This window comes from Papilio xuthus, unplaced genomic scaffold, assembly GCF_000836235.2.
Source record: "Papilio xuthus unplaced genomic scaffold, Pxut_1.1 DF828177.1, whole genome shotgun sequence".
Taxonomy (NCBI): Eukaryota; Metazoa; Arthropoda; class Insecta; order Lepidoptera; family Papilionidae; genus Papilio; species Papilio xuthus.
In genome coordinates this window covers 2,022,422-2,044,474 of record NW_013530472.1, presented here as the reverse complement: position 1 = coordinate 2,044,474, position 22,053 = coordinate 2,022,422, and the positions used below count along the sequence as shown (strand labels likewise).

The window sequence follows — 22,053 nt, the reverse complement described above, 5'->3', positions numbered from 1 at the left end:
CAGGGGGACTGATAGGGCATTCCAAATTAAAATAGACAGAAACAAACAGTCGGAATAATGTACAGATCACGTAATACAAATAGTTGATGCAAGCAAAACAAGTTCAAGAATTAACATTTGATATTATAATCTATCTGGAGCACATTGACGCTATGGTCACCATTTTCGATAAGCTACCAGTTTAACATTTACAACAACTATAACATGGGTGATAGATAACACGTACATATATTGTAGCATAAGCATAACAGAGGATTACAATTACAAACACAAAAGGAACATTCCCTTGAGGTACATCGACAGGAACACCTCAACTCGATTCTCCCATCAGTTTTAGATCTGATTTTAAATAGGACAATCACAGTTAAAGTGTGTTAGAAACATTTAAAGCTATTAGTATTGGCGCAAATACGCTTTGGGAAGGGCGAAGATCACACCGACGACAACTGGTGAACATTTATGGTAACCAGTGAAATCTACTTATCACCGTAAACTTTTACAATATTGCTTCCATGTAAAATTGTATGTGGTTTGTAAAGGATGATATAAAAATAAATACTTAAAACAAAATAAAACAATGGACAAGACAATAACAATTGTTTGTAAACGTGCAATAATAATTTCGTAAAAGAGTGTAAATAAGATATAACAGTAAGTTCTAAGCGAACCGACGAGAAAATTAAATTTAAGCAAATGGAGTTGTATGAAATGGCGAAAAGAAAATAAGAACCGTGTTAAAATACCGACTTAAAATTGTAGGATAAAATGAAATGACGAGAAGGCATATATGAATTTAAGGGTGAAGTCGGTGAATCATACGTCATGTCTCCGTATCCTACGGTCGTCATAGTCACCACCGCCCACCAAAACGCATCTGGTATGGATTTGAAGAAGCTGTTCTCGCTTCCGGCTTCAGCGAAGTACACCGCGGAGGAAAACAGCACCACACCTTTAAGAACAAGCACATCAACGGAGAATACAGTGGGAGATACGATGGAGGGGAGCGATTGCGACGGGCGCGGGGTGGTCGCGCGCGTGTTACCTCATATCGCCGTAGCCGACAGTGGTCATCGTTATTACCGCCCACCAAAAGGCATCGGGGATTGAGGAAAAGTTTGTATCGGGGCAATCTTTGTCCGCGAAAAATACGGCGCTGCTGAACACAACCACGCCTGAAAAAATAAAGCACGTTGCGCGTAATGTACCACCCGCGACGCCCTGTGGATGTCAGCCGTCTCGCCCCGCACCGTTACCTTCGCTGTGGATCCTTCATTAGTTTGACTCATGTTTCAATTGAAATACGTGTTGCACAATTGAAATCTGTTGGGCTTACAAAGAACGCGTGAAATACCATGGCAACAAAGTAAGGAGATTTTAATAAAATTTAAAAGGGGCAGATGTACGGTTTTCATGTTTTATTTCTTTTGAAATAATTAGTCTGAATGAAGAATTGTAGTGTTTTAATGGTGGCACGGATCCGATCCGGTCCGAAACCGTTAATGCGGTATGTATGTTTTGTTATAGAAACTAGTTTTGTCCATGTAATTGTCGATTTAGTCAAAGTATGTAAGCAATAATAATCTCTAGTTTTATTATCAAGGTAACTTATTATTATTTTATGCCGGTCGAAAAATTTAAATAAAATATCTCGAGAAGTACCTTAAGGTGATTGAATAGCTGTTGATGAACAAACGTTTTACGATTTTTTATGATGGACCTATTTCTATTTTTACTAGAGTTACATGTTGCGTGTCATGTAGCGTTCCATGAGTTTTTTAACGCACAACTACTAAAGTAATGTTTGTTTATCGTAATAATAAGAATTGTCTTATTCGATTAAGCTATATAATATTGTATTAGGTTGGAAAAGAATATTTTTTTTTAAGATTCAATATTGATGACTGGAGTGTTGCGTGAAATAAATTTCTGTACTTACCGATGAACAAGAAGAATATTAGTAGTCCGAGTTCCCGCATTGATGCCTTGAGAGTTCGTCCAAGGATCTGAAGACCCTTGGAGTGGCGAGATAGTTTGAAGATCCTGAAGACTCGCACCAGGCGAATCACACGGAGTATTGCGAGACTCATCGCTTGGTTGGTGGACTTGTCTTGTGGTGAGACGGGGGCTCGTGGCAGATTTAAGGTGTCCTCTTCTTCGGCAACAACAGTAGCAAGGGTGATGAAGTAAGGGATAATAGCGATGATATCTATTATATTCATGACGTCTCTGAAGAAATTAAACTTGTTCGGACAAGCCAAGAACCGCACTATCAATTCGAACGTGAACCAAATGATACACAAAGTCTCGATGAGGAAGAAGGGATCGGTGATATCGGGCACTTCGTCCTCTTCGATCTTGGTGCCGTTGGTTGTCGTGTTGAAGACTTTATAGTGCTTGAACTCCGGCAGGGTCTCCAGGCAGAAGATGACAATGGAAAGAAGGATCACGAAAACGGAGATGATTGCCACAACTCGCGCCGCCTGGGAGCTCTCAGGGTACTCGAACAGCAGCCAGATTTTGCGCTGACGCTCATTGGCGGGCAGGGGCTTCTCCTCCTCCTTGATGAATCCTTCGTCCTCCCTAAAATACATAAACTAAATTAAATCATCCATCCAGGCATTTTATATTGAAAAGTTTTAGAACTTTTCACTATTTCCGTTTATCAGAGTTTGGTGTTAAAGAATTTTACCGGAATTTGTTGGTGGCTTGTTCGCCAAGTTCGTAGAATTTAATTTCTTCAGAGAACACGTCCAGAGGTACGTTTACGGGGCGTCGCAAACGCCCTCCACTTTGATAGTAATACAGGATGGCGTCGAAAGATGGCCTGTTTCTGTCGAAGAAGTATTCGTTCCTAAAAAAATGCAATTTTGTTTGTTACTAATGCTAAGTATATAAAATATTGTTCACTCTCTCTCTATATATATATAATGCATTATTAGCGTGTCTTGCGACCTACCTTAATGGGTCAAAGTATCGTATTCGCCGAGTCGGATCCCCGAGAAGAGTCTCGGGGAATTGGTTGAGGGTACGTAGTTGGGTTTCGAACTTAAGGCCGCTCACCTGCGAACAAAAAACGCGTACAATACCTGCGGTATCCAAAGCTAATTCCTCAAAGACTCGTACTGGTTGGTTGAAGATATGACAATCAAACAGTTTCTATGTGAAAATCGAATTTCAGGAGTCAATACGGCACGTCAATGTAATACGTTAAGCGGCGCAGTGGCCGGCCTTGGAGATGTTTTTTACGACTATGATAGAAACGTTCACGTCGGCGCGCCTGTGCGATGTGACTTGTCACCTGTCAGCATAGCGCATTAACATTATTTTGCGCCGTTTCTCTTGCCAGCCGCGGCTGAATAAGCAAACGTTTGATTAAAAATCCATGGCACTAGATGTCCATATCTTTTTAATCTTCTTTCAAACATTTTGATTGACGTTTCAATACGAATGAACCGTAGAAATAGGCATTGATAATTTGATCTTGTGCGTCATCATTAATGAAAAAGAAAACGTATGGTAATTCTATTGCTGAACGTCTATTAAACACAAACGAGAGCGCATAATAATAATAATAATATCTAATTTGTTTATGTTTATTTTGTTTGATCGTGGTAGAGTTTTACTACGCAAATCTACGGCCATTCATCGGCACATTAAGATATTTAGGAGGCCGAGACTGCACGCAGTGCTACGCTAACATACTACCGAAGTCCATGCCTATTCAAGTTAAGCGACCGTAATGTCAACTTTAAGCGGCTGCTTGGCAAAAGTGGTGTACTCGTCTCAAGTCTCTTAGAAGGCTTTACAGTATTTCAAGAGTGAAATTTGTTAGAGTGCCTACATAAGCCCACTTTCTCTTTCTGCCAGTGTCATGAAAAAAAACCGATAAATTATTTTATAGAGAAAAATTACTTAGCAAAATTTATAGGGTAATTTTAGAATGATGAGTTTTACGAGCACCTTACTAAAGAAGTTCAGAGTCTGTATAGCTAATGAATTTGAAAAATAGAACTAGGACCGCGACTTCGTTAGCGAAGAATAAAAAAATTGCCTATAATAGTAAAATAAAATAAACTACGTTACTCCCGCGCACATAAGCTATTTTCCAATAAAAGTCATGTCAAAATCGGTCCAGACATTTCGGAGATTACCCCGAAAAAACACAGATTTGCAGACAGACAGAAAGACACACACATACACTGATAGACAGGTGCCGAGTACCAGAGGACGCAGAACATGAGTTCTTCGCTTCAAAGGGTGCTGGGAGACCTACAGCATTTCATTGTACTTCATGAATATAGTAAGTCAATACGCCGTCTTTGTACTTAATAAACGAAAAAGAGCCAAAGTAGATTATAGACTCAAAGAGCTATAACACTGACAGCAAGAAGGAAAAGTATGATTGCTTAGACCATAGCCACATTTGACGGTACAAAAGTTTTGTTTAAGTCGGTATTGTGACTCTTGTTGGAACACTAAGAAACTAGAGCCCGACATATATTTTCCATATCTGAAGGTGTCCTAAAGCCTTGTTCCCATCATAAAAAGACAAACGGATTTTCTTTCAAAACTAACATAAATACATCATCTTCGCAAAATATGTTTTTTTTTCTGTATCTGGTAACTAATTGAACTAATTTTATAAATTGTATAGATAAACAAAATTTAATATTTCATATTGCAGCTATTGTCTTAATTTTCATTGGAAAGAAACAAAACAAGCATTTTTGTACTCATGTTTTGTGATCTAAATGATTGGCAAAAGTTCAACCGCGATCTAAAACGCCGACTGGCGAGCGTCGGTGAGGCACTCGTCAAATTACAAAAATAGTTGCCCGCGAAAGATGAGAAAGAAAAAAAAAGGCATAGGAAATGGATTTCACATATTATGCTAACGACCTTTAGAAAATACTAGCGATGAAAAGTAAACAAGGAAAAGTACGGTTATGTATAACAAAGCTATTGCTTTTTAACACGATTTATAGAGGCGGCGCGGAGAAATACGAGGAGCCACATGCAACGGCCACCGGCCGACAATAAATTCTTCATGACTTCGAGTCAGGGCCGAGCGGCAACAGGTGGCGCCGAGGGCGGTGGAACACTCATTCACTAATGGCAAATACATATACGTCACCGTCACATAAAAAACATAATTGTTCTATGCGTGTTTTAATTCAAACTCCTCTCGATATCATACAATTAAATTCACCTTTAATATATTATAGTATTTAGAAGGTGGCCTTATTTAATTAAAATAGATTTAAAAAATTTAAATTTTTACGGCAGACTTATTTTTGTTGCAACGAATGGGGAAAGATGTGAAAGTTATGTTAATAGTAAAAAAAGTGAAATTTAGAGTATCTATTGCTTGGACCGAAGTACAAATTATTACATATTCGTGGAAAGATACATGGGAAAAGAAGTTCATTGCAGTGTAGAACTTCTTGGCTGAAAAATCTTCGCCAATGGCACAACAGAAGTATAAGTTACACGTTTCGAACTGATGTGTCCAGGATTCAGGTTGTTGTGATGATCGTCAACATTAGTTAGGAGATAGCGGCAAAAGATGAAGATCGGTGACGTGGACGTAAATCAATTTGCTATATTATTTTTTGTGATGTAACGAACAAAGCATAAGGCTACATACTAATTTTAGCTATTCCTTTTTATGCGGAAGAATGTAAATACGGAAACTCGTCGGTATTTGTTGGCTGGGAATCAGATAGCAAGCTAGTTCGTCTTTCATCAATAATATCGTCTCAAAACTGATTATTTATGTCAACACCACAATTAAAAACTTTATTCTAATCAAGCCGCTTCTAATTCAGTTTCACTAATAATGTTAAGAGTTGGGTTTGTTATTGTAATTCAGCGTCTGTTCAGAAAGTTTTTAATTGATATTAAACATTTACGAATCAATAAGATTGCTAAATAATTATAGTTTCAAGTTCATTAAATTTTAAATCATTAATCGCAAAGTAATAACCTTGAAACGTCTTACCTTTTCAAACTGAAGTTCAAGTAATAAATGCTCCGTATCGTAATCTTTTCGAAGTGTACTGTCAGCTCACATCGTTATGAGCTGCAGCTATTAACTACAAAGGTCATTGACGTCAAAAATTGGTGCACAATTTATTAACACCTATCTTTCAAGCTTTCGAATTGAAGTTCAAGGTGTTGGTAAATAGTATGTTACGTTAAAGTTTGTTGCACTAGAAATAGCTGGTATGACGCTTACACGCGAAGGTTCCCATTTATTGATTGACCAATAATAGTGTTTCCAAGGAGCGTGTATTTAACTAGTGGACCGAACGAAGCAATCACATCAAGTGCTGGAAAACTTTTTCTGGGCTAAAGTGTATTAACTCTTGCCGTGAAAACATCTTTTCATCTAACGCGTGAACTTGGAAAAGCGTTTATTTCATTAACTGAAACGATATTAGCCATTATAAAAATTATAATTGTTATTTAAAGTTTAATTAGAATTTCTAGAAAGTATTATTTTAGACGATAGAAGTAGCGAAAGCGAGATAACAACGACCGCGTACAAAACATCTGCGATACCTGACCTAGTTAGATGACGTCGAAAAATAGTGTTGAACTGCGGGTTCATTTTCCACCATTGCGTCAGTGCGGATTTTGGTAATTTTACGTAATACGTTATATCGAACGCAGTAATCAATGAATTATCTATTTCCTTTAGTTTATATAGATAACTTCGTCGACTGAACTAAATTTTATTATTATGACTAATTCATTGTATATTGATATATCTATGTAGCGAATGAAAGCTCTATATGAATCCGCACTTTGACTAAGCTTTCTTATCGCAATTGTTTGAGAGCTATGAAGCATGTGCGGTAGGCCGAGGCATAAATTTAATTTAGGACCCGCAGTGGTGGTGCGCACCGAATCTCTTTCGGCGCGGATGTTGCTCTGCGGTTGGCAATGGATCGCTCCAAAAATACATTTTATTGTGCGTTCACCAAGGACGGCCGAGGTGTGTGGTGCACCCGACCATCGAACGCCGAACGTAGAACATAGAATTGAAGATTTAAGGAAAAATTCAAAAATCTATATCAAAATAATAATAATCCCCTAAGTGCAGCCAAACCGTTGCACAAACATAAAATATTTTTTATTTTAAATTTTTTCATGGCAAAAACCTCGGTCGTCGGCACAACATTGTACCAAAGTATCATATCATAACATATATCTTTCCATGAACACACAGGGGACAAACATACAAGCTTTGATTTTTATTAATATAGCTAAAGCAGGAGCATGACACCGTAAATCCGACCGCGAATGGTTCCTGCCTTTAAAGTTTTATTACTCTCCGTGGAAAGACGTGTACGCATGCCGACACGTCGTAACGTGGATCGCACGCGATTGCGCACACATTCTGCCCGTTCTCGCTTTCGCGCCTGTTTCCACCTCTGCTATTGAAACTATAACTTCATCTTAGTCCTCACTCTGGCCTTGCCCTCAACCTCGCACAAGCCCCTCGTGGCACGACCTCTACAATCGTGTAAATTAGATGATAATTGCTGCTGTCACATAAATTGTATTCACGGCTATGCTCGAGCCTGTCAATAAAATTGCAGATAACTTTAAATCATGCAATTATTTTATTTAATTGCACAAATGAAATCTTTTCTTTATTAATAAAACATTAATTCGACAGTAACGGATGTATGTTATAAACATTAAATTCAAAATTTGTTTACACTTATTCATTTACGAGTATGATGTTTTTAAAATAAAATTCTTCGATTTAAAAACATGTAGATGTGTATCGTTTGAAGTCATTTGAATTATTTTTCAATAACTCAAATATAATAGTGCATTTGTTAAACTTTACATATATTCTAATAAGTTTCTCTTATGTCAATATTTTACCTTTAAAAGATAACCTTATTAAAAGTGTATCACCGTAATCATGCACCATCATCATGAACAAATCTTGATAGAAAGGTTTTTAAATTGAAATTGGTACTTGATTGTGTCGTGACTGTTTAATTCTTTGCTACAACAGCAAAGTGGTGACTGTTGACTTTACGTATCACAAAACGTTGTGAGTCCTACCTCTTCACTCGTGTTACCGAGCGATATCATGTAGAGAGGGCGCCACGTTTGTTGTTTGGCATAAAAATTTTAATTAGCATCTGTGCCTATCATACCAAATTACTATTATTCTACAGCAATGTATAAAGAGGTCATAGATATTGAAACATAAAGTTATTATTGGGAATCTTTCGAACTGTATGAATGCCCTCGTTTTCTCCTCATATATGTCTCGTCACCTTATAGTAATAAATTTTGTGATCATTCAAGCACAAAATATTGTGTCGCGTGCTATTAGTTCATCATCCCTACTCTATGATATGTGTGACAAATCTGTTCATTTATATATATTAATGAAACTCGTATATTCACAAGGTTAAAACCGTAATGGAAGCCCTAACGTGTGTGGTCTGCATAACGTCGTGCATGCGTCCCATCACCAGGTCAATGCAATTTGCAAGGCGCGTGAAATGAAACCGCTTCGGATTTATGGTTATGGCTTTACAACGGATTTTGTAAAGCTTGGACGCGCTACATGCCTCTATACTATGAGTTAAACTGCTAATAAACGTGTTATGCTATTTACTGGCCCAGCCACGCCACCTTAACTAATATTGCATGTTTTACTTTATGTTTATTCGTTTGCACAACTAGTCATCAGCAAATCAGAATTTGTGGAACAAAGACCACCAAACATTTAACAATGCTGCAAAATATACCATAACTTGATATGAAATTGTTTCGACAGCTTCCATAAAACAATGTACTAAGTATTAAATTTTGAAAGTACCTTATCCAAACCATGGATAGTAACTCTGAGATACTTTAAACAGTTAGCGATAGCAGCTAGTAAACACCTCCGCCCGAAGCGCTTTAAATACTTCGTACACGAACTGACAAACTTAATTGGTGCTATTTATGCGCTGCTGTAGCGACGCGAGCTATTTCGATTGTGTCATACAGATTACACGTCGATCAATTATACGCTTTTCACACGCAAAGAAAGCTAGAAACGGATTCGGAAAAATGAAATTTATTCGATAGTCGTCCGTGAATTATTTAATATGACTTATGCACGGTTTCTGAAGTTTCCATTTATTTTTTCATTATCTAGTGATTCACTAGTGTTATCTACAAGACTAACTTAAGTTGTGAGTATTAAAATAACAAAGAAAAAATATTCCTAATCGCCTTAGCCATGGCATATTAATCGATCAAGTCACGGAGCACAGTCACGGAGTATCATTAAATTGTCATTTCTAGACTCAAAAGTCAAACTTGTCCGACATCTTTACTGCGCTAGGATTTTGTCATCAATTATGGCTGATAACAACTCTTTTAATTTTTTTCCGTTCATATTCTGAAAGTTATAACTAGACTTCATTTGAAGTTATGGCATTATATCTCAAATTTAAAAATAATGATTAAAAAAAATCTTAAAAGAATACCGAAGCGATAGATATAATAATTTAGACAAAATATATTGTCAAGTCAATATTCTTACGGTGAAGGAAAACATCGTGATGCAACCTGCACATAACTGAGAAGAAATTCAAAGATATGTGTGAAGTCAACCAACCCGCACTTGGCCAGCGTTGTTGACTATGGCCTAATCACCCTTAACTTAGGGTAGGCTCCGAGCCCCTCGGTGGAGACGTATAGTGAGCTGATGATGATGATATTGTCAAGAACCGTGAATAGTCAAATATTTTGCAGCGAATGTGGAAAATTTTCACAATTTTCGTACCCGCGAATTTTGAAATCGGAGATAACGTAATCGCTTATAAGAAACTATATCGTACAAAATACTCGTTTGTATTAGTAAAATACTTAGAACTTACGTTGATAACGACTCTCTCGCAAAAGTCGTGATCGTGTTGAATCGGCTCGAACGTCACCACTCCCCCCTGCGGTGGTCGATTCTGTTCCTCCTCTGGGTTGTACAATTTCGGTAATGACCTGAAACAAATAAACAAAACTTTAGTATCATACATTCCATCAGAAAGAATAATGATGCGCAAAAAGACGACCCTTTGTTTCACGCAAATTTGGATTGATATTGACCAGCCATATGAACTTTAACTGAAATAACCACCCGAGTTAAAAGTTTGATAGTAATTGAAAGTAATTTCGTAATTCCTAGAGGAATCAATTTTCTTAATGTAATAACATATCATTATCTTATTATACGTTACTTTATATATTGAGATAGTTAAGTTACTTAAAATAAAGTTACTTATAACGATCTATACATATTTTATGAAGTATGAAAGAATAGGAGACAAGGTAGTCGGTCGATGCATACTTGAAAGTATTTTTGTTTGCAATATGATAAGACGCAGCGACAAGTGTCAGACTTTAAAAATCGATTCTTGTAGATAAGTTTCACTTTGGGTATAGCAGGGTAGGCGTGTAGCGGGTGGCGGGCGGCGGTCGGTGGTCGGCGGGTGCGCTCTCGGCCCGGCAGCGGTGAGGACCTGAACGTGCTCAACGCTCGCTGCTCGAGGACTCTCCAAAATTTCTCTCCGGTAACGAGTTTTCGTTGTCGCGATTACTCTAAATCCATTAACCTTTTCAAAGCGCTGACGCTTCAACGATTAGCGCTAAGTGATTTGCCATGTCCACATTAATTTTGCGCAAAATAAGTAATGTAGCTGAAAGGACGACTGAATAACTTGTTACTTTATGATTTTATGATTTCCATTAACTTTCTTCTTTTTAAAGTAACATTATAATTCTGAGCGCGTTAGCAAAGGAGAATTCCTAAGTGATGCCAGTCAAAGCGACTTTCTGATTCAATTTCTTACTAATGGATGTTTTTTTTTAAAGCACTTTAACTTATCAAATCAAAAACAATGATGAGTTTAAGCATTAAGCTTTTATTATTTTTTTAGTAAAAGAAAGGTAAGTAACTTCATTACATAACATTAGACTTGCTTTTTCAAAAATAAATAAAATCTTCGTTGAACATGTTTTATAATACTCTGAGTAAATGATGACGTGTTAACGAATTATGAACTGTCCGAAATCTACACTGACCTAGACCTTATCGCAGGTGTTGCATGATACAGTGCACACCAACAGTCAGCAAATATTTAACTAAATAGGTAGATCATAAATGCTAAGTAATTTCAAACCGAGTATCAATTCAAGCTTTATTCATAGTTTTATAATATTTTCATGAAATGTTAACTCCAGTATAATTCGACAATGTCGTAAGTTTAAAAAGGGTGAGTTGAAAAGAAGCTCAAGTATTGTAGTTTTCACTAAATTGCCTCATTTAAGCCTCTTTTTATCTCAGAATATAAAAGGGGAAAATGTCTGCAAGATGCCGGCGATAGCGCCGCCCGCGGCCGCAAAGGAATATTGCAAAATAAAAGAAACAATCCGCTTTCATATTTTTGAATGCAGCCTTTTATAAAACTTTGTTAAAACTAGTTCTTCTCTCAAAGATTTATTATTTATTTTTAACGCCGACGGAAAATATGAATCGCCTTTTAAATCTCCTTGCAAAGATTTATGCGAATAAATTTAAAAATATGTAATTCAAAATAGCTTACTTTCTATCTCTTTGTTAGTTTGCCAGTTAACAGACATAAAGGAAAATTGCGCTTGTGTGAAGAAATTCTCAAAGGAATTGCGTAAATTCTTTATATTTTTTTCAACTCTACATAATATTTAAATCGTCTTTGGTTGATGATAATTCAATTTGTTATTGAAAAATATTCGTTATTTAGAATTGCGAGCTAAATGTATCGGCTAAAATAGATAAATGATTGCTGAAAGAACGTCACAAAGTTCGCCTTCACCATATGTTCGATGAAACGATACTATTAATTACCATCAGATTTATAACTACAATACAACTTATACTCTGGTAGAACGAAAATAACGTTTGCAAAAGAAAGGTATGAAGGAAACATATACTTATTTAAAAAAAAATTGTAAAATCAACGAAAGTAAATAGAAATAAATGTATTTTAATTTATTTTTTGCCATACTACAAAGAAAGGAATAGTAGAAAGTGCCACTGAAGTATGCAGTTTGAGGAAGAGGAAACACGCCAGAAAAGTTAACTTAGAGTGGTGGTGTGGTAGTCAGAGATGACGTAAATATTAAGAAGAAGAAGTTAGACTGTACGGATGACGAAAAAAAAGCCTGTGGATATCATGACTTAAGGAAGAGTGTAAAGGAAATATTAGAAAATGAGCTAGCGAAATTAAGAAGCGTGTCTTACGAAAATCAAATTGTTACTTTGATGTAAATCAATTCACTGTTCCAGAATCTTAAACCGCGCGTATCTCAAACGCCCGATCAAATTATTCATCTAAATATAAATTCGCGCGTGCCGTAGTAAAATCTTTTGCGATACTTTGATTTATTGCAGGCAATAATACGGAAGCGTATCGATTGGTAGCGGTTTTAAACAACCGATGACAAGACGAGATTGCGCATTTTCTTGCATGTTGCATTATCAAAGTAAGTGAGAAACCCACAGATCTAGTAAAACATTTAATATTACTGTACGGTGTTGAAACTAGTGGGAAGAAAGTATTTAATATGGGACATTTTCAAAATAGTTGGTGATTGCTAAACAAACACCAAATTCGTAAAATGACGTGACTAGAGTATTGTTAATTATGAGAAAATGTTTTAAAATCAACATTGATTGTTAATAGACTTATACGCAATAAACAATTGTAATGATTGTTATAAATATACCAATGAAAACAAAGCGCATGTTATGTTTTAGCGATCTGTACGATTATGCAGAACGGTGCGCGGAACATGCGAAAATAATGCCTAAGAGGCTATAGGTAAACAACTTGCGGTTTCGTAAATACGAGTATTTTACGCTTGTGATACGTAAAGCCGTTTTCATCCAGCCTCTAAAATAAGGTTATTCTAATAATAACCGAGTGCGCTGTACGTAATGCGGATTTGGAGAATCACAATAAACACATACGCACACAGGCACACACACGTGCGCGCAAACGACGACCGTGGGAGCGCTCCACAGATTGTGACACGGAGTGACAAGAGGGGAATTGGCCACCAGCACAGCAGTCACGCTGCGCCGCCACGCAACGACCTATAAAACTACATTTACATTTTTTTTTCAAAAGCTATTGAATCGTACAGAACCAATCGAGTGTAAAACCAATACCAACTTCCAACTTGTATTAACGCCGTTCGGTTACGATCAAAGTAAAATAAATACATTCCATATAAAGCCCTTCGAAAACATTTCATGTAAAGGAATCGGAATAGTCAAATAGACCAATTTTGCACAGATTTTTAATATACGAGGCCTTAAATAGTGCGAGGTGATACTATGTTAAAACATATTTTTTAAATAACTGTGATAAAAAGACAACATGGGACATCAAATACAAAACCCTAATAAATGAACGACGAATAAAACACAATTATAATCTTGTTACGTTGTCAACAAATGAATAAATGAGCTCACATTGAACTTTATTTATAATAAGTGATGTAATTAATACTCAGTAGAACAAATGAATGACTATGTCCACTGGCATTCCCGTTCAATTAGATGGTCAATGATCCAAGATCAGTCTTCAGCATAGCGGGGGCGAGTGACGTTTTGGAAGACGTCAGCTATTGTTTTAATCTACACGTCACATCCACATTACAGAATTAGCCAAATCAATTCACTTTTATAATGCAAAAAGATGAACGCACGGCTATCGAAATGGCCAGAAATGATTTTTTTTTATCATAAGGTGGCAAACGAGCGAGCGGCCACGTGAAATCGCTGAAATAGCGAAATGACCGATGCCCATATACATACGCAATTGCATATGCATTGCCTACCTTTAATCGACGGAGGAGAGGATGCACAGAAATAAAATATTTTCCCTTCCCATGCATCCTCACGTCCGGAAAGTCCACTTCCACTTCCCATCCTTTCCTTATAAGAAAAAGGATGGGAAGGGAAAGAGGACTAAATTAGGCCTCCGGGACGCACACTCATCAGACGAAACGCGAAACCGCTTCCACTTCACGCCTCTCCTCTGTGTGGTCGTGGTATTTCACCGGGCGAGCCTGGCCATTTCGTGCGAAGATGTTAAAGCGGGCTCTACCACTGTTATGAATACTGAATGACCGTAGCCTCTTAAGATAGAAAATGTATTTATTTATTGATATTATCGCTCATATTTCTTCATTACGAATTAACCATGACTTTTAAGTGCTGAATATTTAATAATCAGGCTGTCCATTTTATGGAATATAAGCATTTCATATAATTCTAAGAACCGGCAACGCCATTTATAAGCCTGACCTTTAGACATCCTTAGGCTTGAAATATTGGTCCTTCTTGAGAAGATATAAACTCATAGTGTTCACGTAACGAAGAAACTTTTTTTAATGGAACGAAGCTGTTAAAAGTTCGCCTGTTGGAAGAAAGTTTTAAATGAAAGTTTGCCATTGTTAAACGAACGAACAATAGAATCCACGGGCTTTGTCGTGTTAATCAAAACTTAGTAGAAACTTGGAAGCTTGATTGTGTTTGATGCAGTCTTAAAAGATTATAGTGGAATGGTACTTGTGTAGTTATTATTATAAACAATTGAGATATTGACGGGATTAGTATTGCCGACGGTTTATCCTGTCGCATATTTAGTACCTATTATGGGTTTTTTGAAAATTCATACTCACCTATTGATTACCAAAGAAAGAACTTAATGTTCTATAATGTAGACTTAATGAGACAAATTAACTCTAAGAGCCTGCCTAATAACCAATTTTTTTTCTATAAAATATTATATTAGCAGATTTATTTTTTGTAAATTTACTAATATTTCTTTTACCATTCCAACTAAGCTCTAGGCCTGTGCTAGGATATGGATTACGACGATAATCGAATGGCGGGATTCGAACCCCCGACCTCGTGATCGGAAATCCTACCCTTGACTATTAGGCTATTGACGCTTTTAAACCATTAACTTAGTCATATTGTAAAATTGTCTCAAATAATATAACATTTTATTCAAATTATAAAGATTTAACGAAGAAGATATTAAAATATAAGAAATGCGTAAGTCTGTACTCGTTATCGGAATCACAAATAAATAGGAATAAAATAAATAAATAAACCTGAGGAAAGCTATTTACAAACATTTAATATTGCGAGCTTTAAGGGTCCTTATAAATAATTTCCTACGGAAAAGTTCCGTTGAAATGTTGATCCGATGAATTGTCCCTTGATACTTTTTAAATGATATTTTTTTATCTCTGTTTTCTTTCAATTGCTTTCAGATTGCTTTTTTATTTGTTCAGATTTTAACAAGTAAATGATCTTTATATTGGGATAAAAATGTAAGAAGAAATTTCATAAGCTTTTTTGTAAGAGATATGTGATGGTAGAAAAAAGTATTGTTATCTACCAATTGTATCTAAAATCGCCTTATCTTAAAATTGGCGTAGGAGATGTACCATGTAGGTGTTTATAACAAAAATGAACTCGAGTTTCGATAGTCAATAGATAGGTACCGAAACATGTTATCTTAGTTTTTCTTTCATTAGGTTTTCGATAGTAGAAATTGCCTGAAGTCTAGGTTAACCTCCTTTCATATTTTTGTAATGAAAATGCTACTTCCTGTAATATAAAGATTAAAAGAAACACATTTGTATATGTTTTTTTTACTATTGATAACTGTAGGTCCAAAAACTATACAAAAAATTATCTCCTTCAAGGTATTTCTATAGCTTGTTGAGATCAACGTCCCCTTATCAAAAAAAGCGAATGATATTTTGTTATTTTTATTATTATAAAACAAAATTTAAAATTAGCATTCATTTTATTTTGTGCCGCACCAGTCACCAGTCACGTGTCAATAGTGCTCGAGGCGACACTCTCTTGTATTATCTAAAATAGAATAACCCAGACGAAGGTTACCTAACGCAACAATTTTAATGTGTTTCCTTCGGTGTGTTGGCGATATTTTTAAATCAACAACCAAAGCACTAATGTACTGGATTTTACTTGAAGCTGGAACCGGTTAATATCTTTATCTGGATAAAGTCCAGAATGCTGTAAGTCTGTCGCAAATACGTTGAATGTTATAGTTTATTTTAATAAATATAATTCAACGATTATACGATTTTGTGTCTAAACAATAATATAATGTGTGATTGTTTTAAATAAAAAATAAAATGTCAATATAAGCGTACTTTATTTCCAGACGAAACAAAAATGTATTTTTTTAATGTAATTCACTTTTAATTTCAGGTCCATTACCAATAACACCCATAGTTTCATATTTTGATTGCGGTCTTGTAAGCTCAGGGGTTGAAAAGTGTTCATCTGATTACTCTAGATAAATTGTAAGCTGTAAACAAGCATTTATTTGCCTTCCAAAAATGTCTAAAGAAAAGCTCAATATATAAAATAATACTTTCGTATCATCATAAATTAAATTTTTATTTTGCTAAGAAACTATACTCATGATCTTTCCATGAAATGAACGATTTTTTAATTATTCGATCAATTGTGCTATAATGATTTGGCAGCGGTAACCACTTTCATTGTTGGTATCTGCAGAACACTTCGGAAAGCAAAATGTAGTTTCATATATCTTATTAAAAAAAAAAGAAAAAACGAGATAATATGATTTTGTGCTGGTAACATTATGAAGTAGCAGAATTTTGAATCTGGTATATTGGAAACTATTTTTCAATGGAAAAGCTAAATCATAATTCGACGTTTACAAAGGGTATGTTATTTTATCACGTTACTTCGCTTCGATGTTAATATTGCCTTTGTTCGTACATGTGTTTGTCTTGTGTACAGCTTAGCTGCCGGCACTTACCGTGTATACCAAACTCAAAGTGACATTTTATATCAAAGACTGAGCTCTCAAAGGTTTGTTTGAACTTTAAAATAGAAACTCATGGAGCGTTTGAGCATTATTCAAAGACTGAGCTTCTAATCTGTTATTTTATTTTACGAAATATATTATATTATGTTGCTTTGTTAAAAAATTATAACGATGAGCCGATAATCTTCAATCGCATTAATTAATAATTGTTTAAAAACCATCGGCACTGAAAAGCTAATTATAAATAAATAAAATAACAGAACGCAACAGTATTATGGTTCAAGGAAATTTGAAATTAACATTGAAATTAGCGAATAGAGCTTTATATGTGTATTTTACGCTTATGCTGAAAAAAAGTACAATTGATTTAAAAAAAGGTGGAATAAAGGTAAAACCTTTGTATTTAAATGTGATAAATATAATTTAAAACTGGCATATAATTAACAAAACGTGAGGTTACGTTGGTAGCTAAAAGCTGCTGCGCTGTGTACCGCTCTATCCGCACTGCGGATATGATTTGCGGACAGGTATCTGTTTTGGCTCAGCAACGCGCAACGTTTTTACACCTAACAACCAAGTATCTAAATCTCAAAAGGCCTAATAGAATAATGATTTGATGTATACGTTGATAGTCCAGTCCAGTGAAGAATGATCTTGGAATCTAAGACCGAACTCAAGAGATCTTGAACCTATCTTTACAGATACTGATGTAAAGATCGCAAAAGCGATCGACAAACTTGATCCGTCTGTCATTTGTTGAGGGCATCTTTTATAATAAAAAATATTTCCAGACATTTCTAAGGGAGGATTTCATATTTATTACAGCGGTTAATTAACCGTGTATGAAAATTAAACAATCTTTGTCTTTAAGTTGCCTTGGCTTTGTTGTGTTTAAATTTACAGTTTCTGTATTCATTGAATGACGTACGCTCTAGTTGGGGGATAACTTGTAAACATTTTAGTGGAACATACGTTCCGTTATTTTTCCGCAGTAACGTGTCAAAATATTGTCGGTAATTACAAACGTTGTGGATTTAGCACGGCCATCATACCTACTTGTATTGAAACAGTCTTTTGAAATTACCGTTTGTAGTCCCTACCGAAACACATGTACAAATACCTACATAATGTTTTCTATATTATCCTTAGAGTAGAAAATCAAGAACAGATAAGTAATATTACAAAGTTTTCAAAATAAATCGTAATTGTACACATCGAATCCCTTGATTTGATCCAATTTAAACACCAACGAGCTTCATACCAAATTGATAACGAAAAATTGATTTGTAAACGACCCAATTCGATTCTTAAAAACGGAATTCGATGTTCACGCTATTAAATTGATAAAATTTATTTGGTGAATTCCAAATTAAAATTAAAAAGCCTACAAGTGACGTAATCATGTAAATGCGACCACCTTTCGCAGCTCTGCAGTCTATTATAAGTGACTATCGCACAGCAGTTGAGGGAGAAACAAAGGATCAAAGTAAATCTCTCGATAGCCGCTCGGCTTTGACGGCCGTAACCTGGTAATGCATTAAAATGATATGTAAGTGGCCAGATGGTTGCGTAACTTGTGAATGTAATTGCGCAGTCGTCGCTTTAACCTATCTGTACAATAAGCTGTACGATATTTATCTCCATTGTCGACAATAAAAGACAATGGAAACGTGCCTATACTACATCGACTTGGATACATAAGGATATGCTAATGGATATGTATTTTCTGTTTTATCACGGGTATCCTTGTCAGTGTTTGAAGCAAAACGTAGGTTACTGGTATTGTGACATCTTGGAAAAGACTACAGTAAAAATACAGCGCTTACAGAACAAGCTGCTAATTTTTGTACATAATTATCATTCTGCTGTATCAATTTACATTTGAAAATTCTGGTAATCGTTATTTCGATTTCAATAGCTGATCTTTGCCAATTCGTTTTTAGCAATTATTCGTTGGACGCTGACATATTTAACAATTTTATATTTATAGTTGAAACATCATTTTGTTTACATCTTCATCTGGAATGATTATTGAGCTCAATGCTACATTTTATTAATGTAATTAAAAATAGTATTGTAATTGCGGTTTTAGTACACGCGTAAAATTTGAAAATGTATTTTTTAATGGAGTCTTAAATTATAAGCATGCTATGAGTTATTTCGCTTGGAATAATATTTGTTGGTCCGGATGAGAGCTATATTCCGGTCGCAGTGTCGTAGTGTAACCAACGCTACAGTACCTAGGGTAATCATCGATATTTTTACAGCTTCCTACAGACTGCCGAACTTCGCTACACCAGCCTCTGCGTCTCATTAATAAGAATTTAGCGATTTAGCTTTCAAATTATATAGAGGAAGAGCAAGGCAAGCGCTAAATTTTATCAGTCCCTTACGGTAAAAGTGCCTTTGTAGAAATGTACGCATAGATAGTATATTGAAGTTTTTGAGTTTAGAAAATCAGAACATAAATTTTGGTCAGTAGGATTTTGTCGTGCAGTTAGTGAACATTAGTGAAGGCCACCGACGGCACTCACCAACACATGTCGAAATATTCCATAATAATGTGTTTGAGTTGCATGTGTAGGCAGAGGGAATGAGCGGCGCGCGTGCAGCGCTCACAGAGCGACCGGCGTGTGCCGGCTGGCGGCCGTCTCCCGCAGCGCAAACCATCTCCTGTGACGCAAGCGAGACATCCTGAACGTAGCCCCGTGGGACGGGACGGGAGCGCTGGTCTATCATACGTACCTTTGCTCTTCTCCTTCTTCTTGGGCCCGGGGGCATTCCTGCCTCGGCCTGAGGACAGGCGTCAGCCCCCATTTCTCGACCAACTCTATACGAGCAATGGTGGCTGTTCAACGTCAATGTGTCATCGGGTCGGAGCGCTGCAGCGGGGACGCGGCGGCAAGGCCGGCTGGCCCGCGGCGCCCCCCAGCCGGCGCGCGCCCGCCACCTTACTCGTGCGCCACGCCGCGCCCGCGCGCGCACCGGGGCCCGCTGACCGCGCCGCTCACCGTGCGCGCGCCCGCGCCTTCGCTCATGCTGCGCTCAGAGCGAGAGGCGCGGCGGTCGCATCGCGGATACTGCGTCACGCCCGACAGACAACACGCGAATGTTTACGTTGTCTTCCGCGCTCTAACTGATCTCAAACCGGCACGATCGCGAATCTTCTACTAATGTACTAATTATGAAAAGAGATAAAATATTTGATATGTACGGTAACCGGCTGCCGGGCGGAATCTTTACGTAATGCGTTGGGCGCGCTTGCTATAGCACCTCATCGGTTGCGACAACTCATGTTCTCTACGAGGGCCGCGTGGTGATCGCACTCCTCGATCAAGAGCGTATGTCGTCTGTGCGCGCCGGCAGTGGACTGGCGCGTGCGTCCGCCCGCCCGCCCTCGCCTCTTTCACGTCCCCGCAGTCCCCCGCCCGCCCGAACGCCGCACACGTATCGACACCGCGCGCCAACCACTGCACCGGCCCGGCCCGCCCGCGGCCCGCGCGCCACCACTCCACGCGCCCGCACGGTCCCCGCACGTTCCCCGCGTGTCCCCCTCGCGCCTCCCTAAACTCGCCCAGCCCGACACGCGCACGCCACGCTGCTGCACGCCGCACGCACACCTTACGGGACCGGTGTGAGACTCGCCAAAACATTTGTTTTCCTTGCCCTTATTTGTACTTCCGAGTGTTGAAATTTATTTTTCACATGGTTATCGCCAGTTCAAGCAGAATGAAATATAATGAAAGAAAAATAAAAGTCCGACAATGTCTGTCTCTTTGGGTTAAAAGATTGCTTAAATAAAATACGATAGTCATAATTTTAAGGCAATGCTATTACAATAACTTATTGGTGATATGTAAAAGAACCACCAGCCACTGAAACAACAATAGTTAAAACCGCCGCAATACTTAACATGACTCTCCGACAGCGTGTGTCCCCCGAGAGGCGCGCTATTCAAGCACTGGTCACATATTGTCGTCACGTGACGGGATGTGTCAGAGTCGAACGGTGGTGGCAACCAGCATGGAGGCGGCTCGCGAACTGCAACACACCGCGGGCCCGATGCACTCTGGCCTGAACTCGTACTGATCTCACAGAAAGAACTGCCGCTTGTAAATTCAACGTATGTGCCAAATAGTGCCAACTGATAAAAAGTTATCGACCTCTATCTAGTTCGGAGCTTTGGAACACATCCGGGAAACACGTACTATTTCCCTGACAGCTAAATAAGCTGCGATGTCGATGTACAAGTTGTAGGATCGCGCGGACGCTTCCACTGACGGCCTGCGCCGCGGATCAATTCTGACGCTCCACGCTCTACGGATACGGCTACAGCTACGGCTACTGCTACGACACGGCATTAGCGTAAACGAATCTTACAAACATTATCGAATTAAATGCCTCTTTTTATTTAAATAATATTACAACACATAACTTGTACATCACAGCTTGAGATCAAAGTAATAAGTATTCGCAATAAAATTAACAGTCATATCGAAAATGAACTTCGATCACATTTGGTGTATGAAGTTGGCTGGCGACCTTACAAATGGCGCAACCCTGTGCTACATCATACATAGCCTAGAAGCTCTGCAGTTTTCTTGATAGGTTAGATAATTTTGATAGTCTGCTGCGGCATCAACTAACGTGCCAGTGTCAAGGTAACACGATCGAAAATGGCGCATCATGCGTTTGCCAATCACAAAATTTAATATTTATTTTAACAAAAAAATTAGGTTCACATGGAATAATATTGTTGTATGAGTTTTTCGCAATGAAAGCCGGAGGTATATGCTAAGAGACAAGTTTTTAATCTTATTAATATTATAAATGCGAATGTTTAGATGGATGGATGGATGTTTGTTTGAAGGTACACATAGAACATAGTCTGGAAACATATAGACAACTATTTAACTTTTTTTTAATCCGCGCGGACGGAGTCACGAGCTACAGTTAGTCAAGAATAATTAAGTATACATATTGTTATCACTTACACTTAATCTTTATTTACAAGTTTGAAAACAGATATTGCTACGTTTATCATTTCTCAATATTCTAGTACTTATTCGTAGCAAACTAGCAAATATTGAAGTAAGCGAGCAAACGTCCGCACTTGAAAATCACAAAGAATGTACTT

At 37.4% G+C, this 22,053-nt stretch overlaps 1 protein-coding gene across 1 annotated transcript in view; it reads right to left on the bottom strand.

Moving 5' to 3' along the window:
• The window catches only part of shaker (potassium voltage-gated channel protein Shaker), a 171,670-nt gene that overhangs the window by 13,231 nt on the left and 136,386 nt on the right, over window positions 1-22,053 (bottom strand). Inside the window, exons 3-7 of the mRNA XM_013306458.1 lie at window positions 9,909-10,026; window positions 2,957-3,060; window positions 2,690-2,851; window positions 1,937-2,580; window positions 820-949 (exon numbers count right to left, since the gene is read on the bottom strand). Of these exons, the coding sequence (XP_013161912.1) occupies window positions 820-949; window positions 1,937-2,580; window positions 2,690-2,851; window positions 2,957-3,060; window positions 9,909-10,026 (1,158 nt within the window). The remainder of the gene's footprint in view (window positions 1-819; window positions 950-1,936; window positions 2,581-2,689; window positions 2,852-2,956; window positions 3,061-9,908; window positions 10,027-22,053) is intronic.